We start from the raw sequence: 8,745 nt of genomic DNA on the forward strand, positions 1-8,745 counted from the left end.
CTTCGCAGACACACTGAGGGAGTAGAAATTCAGATGCCCTACGCAGCAAGTTCTTTTTGCACCCGTACTGCCTCAACTTGGACAACCATCTATGCCTTCTTCACCGTTTCATAAAGATTTCTGCATGTTTCCAAAAATTCCTGCCTGGAGAGAACACCCCTCACGACATCAACGGACTTTTCGAATATAAGGAAGGCCCCCTCTATCTAGCCTAATATTACCTCTAATGGAGGCGGGCAAGTCGGATAATGAACTCCAGGAACCAGATATACCTTTAGCACCCATTTTAGCAAAGCCATCAGCAACTGAATTACTTTCTCTATAGCAGTGAGCAAAAGAAATATTAAATGAAATGGTCAAAAATTAGATTAGGTATGGTAAATGAAAATTTTGAATTTTAAGATGAAATATTAAAGTATTATATTTTAATATTATTATTGTTTTGAGATTTGAAAAAATTAAGAAAAAATTAAATTATTTATTATATTTTATATAAAAATTTTAAAAAAATTATAATGATAAGATAAAAATTTTAAATGAGAATTTTTTTAGATCAAACCGTACCTAAGAACTCACATCAATACTAAACTTGTAAAATGTACGCCAGCTGGGAAGGAATATTATATATTGAGGTAGATTTTTACAATGCATATTTATATAATATTTTTATTAAATAATATCTTCATTTAACACATTATTATAACATATATTATAAAAAATATCGTATATAAATCATTTTCCTTATATATTATAAATGAGTCATCAGTGGTCCAGATCAAGCCTTGTAATATATATATATATATTATGAGGTTTACTATACATAAACCTACACACCACATACACTATATTTTTTTTTTAAACAAATTTTTTAAATCTTTTTTAGTTTATTCTTCTTAAATTTATTGAATTCTTATATTCATTATCTATATACCAAATATTTAGTAAAAGAAAAAAAATGTGATGTTTGGTATGTGAGCTTGTTTATAATTTTTCTATATATATAATAATGCTATACATCACTCTCATCCTATTTTCATCATATTCAGCAAGATGTAGTAAATTTATTACTATTAATGGATGATAAATAAGCATACAATAAATAATCATTCAATGATGTTAAATGTATTATATATTACTTAATAGGATGAAAGAAAAATAGTAGCCTAGTGTATAGCATTTTCTATATATATATATACATACACGATATAGTACTTGTTTAATTTGCTTGAAGTCATGCTAGAGAAATAAGATTGGCCAATGAATCAGGCTGCCTATATGTTTGTAAATAGATTTAAGAACATCTTTATTAGCTTGGCTAAAGTTTAAGAATAGTTAAAATTTAATTAATATGTGTTAAAAAAAAAAAAAAACCCTACATTGGATTGGGCACTACCCTAAAAAAATTTGGATGTTAACTACAGTCATTCACTAAATATGAAAGACAACACTTCAACAAACATTAAAATTTAAAATAATACTTTTCCACTCAAAAATGTGATAAAAATAAATTAAATAAAAAAATTATTAAATTAATAATATTTTATTATTATATAAAGAGTAAAATGATAATTCAATGTGAATATTAAATTTAAATAGAATAGACAAATATAAAATCATGTAATATTAATTAAAGTTTAAAGATGCATTTAGCCAATCCGAATGTTGTAAGCCAGTATTTGCACAAATAGAAGTGAGTATATGATCATTTGGAAAAATTGCAGATTCTATATTAAATGAAGGGTCAACAATTTATTTTTAGGAGCCAGCCTATCCCGAATATTAGATACTGAAAATGCATGCATGATGTAAATTATAAGGAGGCAGCTAGAAAAAGATGATCCAAAAAAAAAAAAAAAAAAAAGGAGGCAGAAAAAGTCTGCATAAAACATGAGCATAAAGGGAAGCCACTAATGCATGGCCGGCTTGTCATTATGACATCTGTTGCCCAGATGACTAATACAAGAGGAGAGTGAATTGAGTTATATTTAAAAAAATAACAATTATAAATCAAATATATAATATAAAATATAAACAAAATGCAAAACAGTAATAAATATAAAGAGTAAGGGTAAGAGAGAAGCAAACTCAGTATGTTAACGAGGTTCGGCCCCACTGCCTACGTCCTCGCTTCAAACTACCCTTTGAGGATCCCCAAATTCACTATTCAACCTCTTTCAGGTGGAGATAGAAACCTATTACACCTTTGAACAACACCGCTACAAAGGATCCGTGTAGAACACCCTCTACACTTGCAATCACCTTACAAGTGGTGATTCAACTATTCCTCGTATAGAATACTTTCTACACACACAAGGGTTATACACACCATTTTTCTGATACAAAAGCTGATAGTGGGTAGGTTATCAGAAAACACTCCTCAATGAGTAAAATAAGAACAATACAGCGCAAACTATATCTCTCAAAATAAACAATGATTAAGGCTCAATGCTTAGAGAAGAGAGAATGAAAGCTTTGAATGAATGTTGTATACTCTAGATGTTGTGAATGTGAATCTCTCAAATGATCTATTTATAGGCATATGAGACTTCATATTCAAATTTAAAAAGATTCACATGTCAAAGACAACATCATTCACTTTTTCAAAAAAATCAAACCTAATCTTTTACTTTTGGCATATGACAAAACGAGCACACTTTCCTTTTCAAAAAAATTCAAACCTAATCTTTTACTTTTTGCATATGACAAAAGGAGCACACTTTTCTTTTCAAAAAATTCAAACCTAATCTTTTACTTTTTGTATATGACAAAATGAGCACACTTTACTTTTCAAATTTTTCAAACAAAATCATCTACCTTTTGTATAAGTCTAAAAAAGCATCAATCACTTTTGAAAATATTCAAATAAAACATGCACATGTGAAAGATGACAATCAATCATCTTTAATATTTTCAAAGTTCAACCCTTTAATCAAGGCATGCATATGTAAAAGATGACAATCAATCATCTTTCAAAATTTTCAAATTTAATTTTCAAAAATATTCATGCACATGTAGAAAATGCATTTTAATACTTTATGATAAAATATTAATTTCGAGCATTAATCCTAATTTCGAATTTTAAGAGATTTACAACATTACTCTATGATTTTAATGTGAACTTGTTTCCTTCTTATTCATGTTTGGTTCTTTGATGTGCTTGATTCCATTGTGTGGACAACTTGAGTTTGAAACTCCTTTATTCTTTGAATTCATTTGTTATCATCAAAATTTATGTGTAGATTTATAATCACATAAAATTTGAAACCTTGGGTTCAATAATGACATTGATTGTATCGAAAAATTTGTGTGCTAATTAAGGATTTTCCAACTTATTAACTTAGAATTTAGTGCACGATTGAAGTACTTTATCCATTAATCTTAATTGGTCATATATGTGCAGTACTAAATGTAATTCCTTATTCATGTCACTCTCGAGTTGTAAAACACACTCACTAAAATATTTACATTATATAATTTGAGTGGAAAGATTATAAATTTTAAAATTTAAATATTATAAATTAAATCATATCGTATTGAAAATAGAATAACTCCGATATGTATTTTTATAATATATGAATGTCATGCAGTTATTTATAAAAAAAAGGTAAATTATTATTATTTTTTTTTTTTAAAGAAACTCGCTATTTTATAAATTAAGGGCATGTAAAGCTTGTACAACTTCATTACCATTGCAAAAAAGCAAAAAGAAGTGAATCGTGTCCTCATTTCATGCATATCGTTTTGATAATCCCCCTCGCCTTATTTCTCATAGCTTTTATGTAACAGCCCGCTGTGTGTTAATTTTAACGGTGAAATTTTTATTAATTTTTAGAATCTCGTGAAAATCTTATAAGTTTTCATAAATCTATTAATCGTATAGTTAATGTTATTACTCACTGTGGTATCAGGAGTGTGTTTTTTATTATTGGAGATAGTTAGAAAGTTTTATTTGGACACATGGAAAGATTTTAGCCACCTTACTCTTCCAAGTCTACTACACATTTGAAAAATATCTTAACCCGATTTTTGTAGATATTATTGGATAGAATATTATGAGATAATCTTTTATAGATATTTTGGGTAAGAGAAAACTACACTCAACTCTCAACTCTAGCCTTATCATCTTCCTTATCTCGTCCATAAGTATCTCCAGCCATCACCCACGAACTTATCTTCATTTACACGTTCCTTTAAAAGAATATCAAACACTTTCTCTCGGACAGCTTTTAGGAGTTCTTTTGCACGCCCATTTCGAAGCTTTTGTAAGTGTTTTATCATAAAATCTCCTTCATATAAGTTGTTCTTTTTTGAGTCTAATTTATATGGATATCTTATTTGTACCATTTAAAGATCATTTGATCAGTAAAATATTATGTAAACTATAGAAATGTCATTCTGGGAGATAAACTGGAGAATATATTATAGTTTTGAGTTTTTGACCAAGCTAATGGGTAGATATTGGTCCGAATTTTTTATGGAGTATTGTTAACATGTATATATGACTATTGGTTGAGGATTTTTGCATGATTAAAGGTTTTGATGAAAGATTTTCTTAGATTTATAAATTTAGAAACTGGAAGAAGAAAAACAGTTTCTGTTTTGAGACAGTTTAACTCTTTGGTGGTCTAAACCTATTCTAATGACTTTGATAATTTTATTGGAGGATCCTAAGCATCTTATGTACATGTTATATTATTATTTTGAAGATATTTGATATTAGTTTCAAATATATGAAATTTTATGCAAAGAGATATTCAGATAAGCCAAAGTGTGGATGTTCTTGGCTAAATTTATGTTTTGGTTAATTTCTAACCATGTGATCTTGAATTAGAAGCTTATATATGTTTTAAGACATCTTTTTAAACCATGTGATGGTTTGGTTTGAAGATCACATATTTATAAATCATAAATCAAAAGGTTGATCAAAACGAGTTAGAAAATAAAAATCAATGGAAATAACATATGAGAATTTCGGCCCTATGAAGTTTTAATAGTTGTGATTAATTTTAAATTTTTCTAAATTGATATTTGAATTGAGGATAAAATTTACATGAGGTATGTAAATTTTGGTGACATCTGGAGTTAGTATGCAAAATCCTTAAATTATGGGTAAAATGGTCATTTTCCTACATGCAGAGAGTAAAATGGAAATTTTACTCTTTAAATTAGTATTTTTCATATTTTAATTTATTAGTGATTTAATGCTAACTTTTAGAATCACTAATTACAGTTCATCGTGATCGCGCTTAAGGTTTTATAAGAAACACGGAGATCGAGGTAAGTTAGCTTTTAACTTACTAGCAGTCTACTGTGTATGTGTGCTAAGTAAAGGAACTACAGTGTATGTATGTATGTTATCATATATGTCATGACATGCCAAGTTATCACGTAATTGTCTATTATACAGAATTTATTCTGTCATCAATTTTTATCTGTTACATAATATATTCTGTCATGTATTATTGTATATTACAAGTATGTCATGTTAAATATGTTGTCTATTATATGTTATGCCATGTTACGAAATATTTCTATCTCAAGTTGGTCATGTATTTCAAGTTATGTTCAAATCACGTTATGTTACGTCAGGGCTTCAGTCATTTCGTATTCCAGTCACGTTTCATCTTGAGTACATTCAGTTTGTGTAGAATACATGGGGCCACAACAACTGTGGAGTATGTATTTAACTGCATTGTGATGTGTAGAATACATGGGGCCACAACAACTATGGAGTATGTATTTACACGTAGAATACATGGGGCCACAACAACTGTGGAGTATGTATTTTTCATGTTAATTCAAGTTTCAGAACAAGTTCATGCTAAGTCAAGTTTCAGATCAAGTTCATGTCAAGTGAAGTTCAGTTCATGTTTCAATTTAAGTTATGTCAATTATGTTATGTTATACGCTAAGTTATGCTTTAATTACTTATGAATTTGATTATACATTTATGCTTTTACTGTCATCCATGCATCATTAGCCTGTGTGGAAGTTTTTTGTTAACTTGCTGAGATTTGTAATCAAATCTCACTCTGGTAGTCTCAATTCCGATTCCCCCCGAATGATAGATCTTGTTACAGGACTTAAAGGAGGATCAGGAGCTGACCAACTAGACACAGTCGACTGAAAGATGGTGCGTCGTTAATGTTAATATAGTAGTTAAATTACTATTTGTACGATGGAGTTGTATCTCCAGTATTTTTGGATCATAACTATTTTGGACTAGTGCTGTGATCTTAGTTATTCAATGGATCTTTATATATGAAGTATGTTTTAAGTATTTTGGATATTTTTAGTTTGGTGCATAGTATTGCTAAAAAAAAATTATCCGCTGCGAATATTGCATAATGTTAGATGCATGTTAGGAATATTGCATCTTATATGTTATGAACGGGGGCAGGTAACTTTGTGTTGCATGTCTCGACGCTTCAAATGTATGTCCGATCGTAAATGAAATTTAGGGACGTCACATTTTAGATATCAACCTTATCCTCCGTGCATTTATCACCAGGAATTAACCCAACAATCGTCTGATTTATAGTTTAGTAAAGTTAAAAGCACATAATAAAGCCTATCGTTATAGAAAAATATAAAATAACGTAATTTAATATAGTATATTAGATTATAAAATTATTTTTATTATCAAATAAATTTAATGGATTACTTTTATATAATTTTTTATTAAAATAAAGATATTAAGATCATGATAACGTGCTTTTACATCTATTTTTTGGTGATTCTTATTATTATTATTATTATTATTATAAAAGATTTATCCGAAGTAGCCCTCGAAAAATGCCGGGGTTCAAACTTCAAACAAGATAAAGGATGGGAACAACGACCATACAACGGACACGTCACGAGTTGCAACCGGTCGTTTCGTGTCGCCACAGGTCTCACCAAGTTGCCACGTATGCGAAGAACTTCCACAACTGTCAGGTCTTGCAGAGAATCAGTTCCAGGGAACACTTGGCAGGGACGTGTCGAAATAAGAACCAAAAAATCCCGTGGAATGCCACGTGTATCCATGCCAGACCGCCTTTTACGCCTATATAAGTTGACTATAGTAACCGGCTTTTCCATTACTACATTGTGAAGCGCAAATCATTTCGAGTTTAAAAGGTAAAAGACAATCAAACGAGAGAATAGTAAGAGTGAAAAATGCAGACAGGGAAGAACGCAGCGGCTTCCGTGAAGGAAAGTGCGGCCAACGTTGCGGCCTCCGCCAAATCTGGCATGGAGAAGGCCAAGGCCGGCGGTCAGGAGAAGGTTACTTTGTCGTTTGCTTTGTTTTTCCCTTACCTTTATGGTTTCCATGCAAGCAAAATTCCACATACGTAAAGTTGGAGACAACATTGTCTACGAGGATATTGTGAAAGATTAATTAATTAGCGTTGTGTCCCTGTCATTTGCATCATGTACTTCTGAAGTAACTTGCATGCATTAATAGACCCATCAAATTGGTTGTGTATTAAGTGCTCTTGACGGTAGCGAGATGGTCCATTTGATCTAGCGATCTGTAGAGAGATGGGTGGCCAAAGTCACCAACCTTTTCGATCGTCAAGGGTGACGTAGCCATATGCATGCTGAACTAAAAGGTCGAAAAAGGTCCCTCGTAGCTTTCTACGCACCCAGTACTGAGAACCACTTTCTTGGCTGAATAGCATTGTCAATTTTATTGCTCCTTAAATGTACTTTGTAGAATAATATAGGATAATAATGCTTAAAAAAAGAGAAATTATTTGAAGAAAATTATTGCTTTTATGATCAGTTGCAAGCGAACTGTTGATCTGATTGGAGTTTACAAACTAATGTACTGGGTGTAACAGGTAGAAAGGATGACAGCTCATGATCCAGTGGAGAAAGAAATGGCCACCGAAAAGAAAGAGGCGAGAAAACAACAGGCTGAACTGGAGAAGCAGGAGGCACGTATGCACAACGCTGGAAGCAAACAGGCGGAGAGGGGTGGAGGGCTTGGCGGAGGATATGCTACGACAGGGACTGGGACCACTACAACGTATACGGCGACGGGGGCAACGGACTACCCCACTACAAGGACGGATGGTGTATTGGAGTCGCACCCAGTTGGGATAGACACTAGCACCAGGAGGGCCACAGCCCAAAAACCCCGGGTGGAAGGGGCCGGCCCTACCCATGGAACTGGTGGTACCTAACGCTGAAATGTGGGCATTTGTAAGTCTTTTTATAGGGGTCGTTTTGTGGTGGCGTGGGCATAGCGATAAAGTACTGTCGTATTACGTATAGATGTGATAGTTTAGTCTACTAGCTGGTCCATAGTTTGATGCTTGTGGTTTCTGTTTGTTCTCTCTCCTTTTGTTTGTTCCGCGGCGTGAAGGCCAGTTTGGTTTTTGGATTGATCTACGTACATGTCATCGATCCTTATGTGGTTAGCAGCTTGCCGCTTGCGTTTGAATAAAAACACCATGCCAGATTATCTTAAGTTGAGCTGAGTACCGGTTTATTTATTTATTTATGTTAATAATTTTACTCAAGATCACGAAGGAATTAATTTTTTTCCACAATTAGCCGGAAAAGTTTTTACGGGAATAGATATATAGCTTTTCTACGTGGGTTTTGGAATGGTTAAGAGCATCCTTGTCTAGTTTGCTATAAAATTTCTTATAATTTTTTATAGTTTAATTAAAAATTATATTTCTTTTAAATTTATTCATCTTTTAAAAATCTCGCACATCCTATTTTTCATCCCGTCTCTATTTCTATTAA

General features: G+C 31.8%; 1 protein-coding gene across 1 annotated transcript; it reads left to right on the plus strand.

The window, feature by feature from the left end:
- Positions 1–7,065: 7,065 nt before the first annotated feature.
- On the plus strand, positions 7,066–8,461 carry LOC122275272 (11 kDa late embryogenesis abundant protein). The gene is made up of 2 exons (XM_043084258.1): positions 7,066–7,269; positions 7,830–8,461. Exons 1-2 carry the CDS (start codon positions 7,162–7,164, stop codon positions 8,172–8,174), a joined length of 453 nt encoding a protein of 150 aa, XP_042940192.1. The 5' UTR covers positions 7,066–7,161; the 3' UTR covers positions 8,175–8,461.
- The last annotated feature ends 284 nt before the right edge of the window (positions 8,462–8,745 follow it).

This window comes from Carya illinoinensis, chromosome 9 (genome assembly GCF_018687715.1).
Source record: "Carya illinoinensis cultivar Pawnee chromosome 9, C.illinoinensisPawnee_v1, whole genome shotgun sequence".
Lineage (NCBI taxonomy): Eukaryota > Viridiplantae > Streptophyta > Magnoliopsida > Fagales > Juglandaceae > Carya > Carya illinoinensis.

What these genes read in the sequence shown, in the direction of transcription:
- LOC122275272 (XM_043084258.1), top strand. Translation starts at nt 7,162, where the DNA reads ATGCAGACAGGGAAGAACGCAGCGGCTTCCGTGAAGGAAAGTGCGGCC. An exon ending in AGGCCGGCGGTCAGGAGAAG is followed by an intron (nt 7,270 to 7,829) that starts GTTACTTTGTCG and finishes TGGGTGTAACAG; the next exon opens with GTAGAAAGGATGACAGCTCA.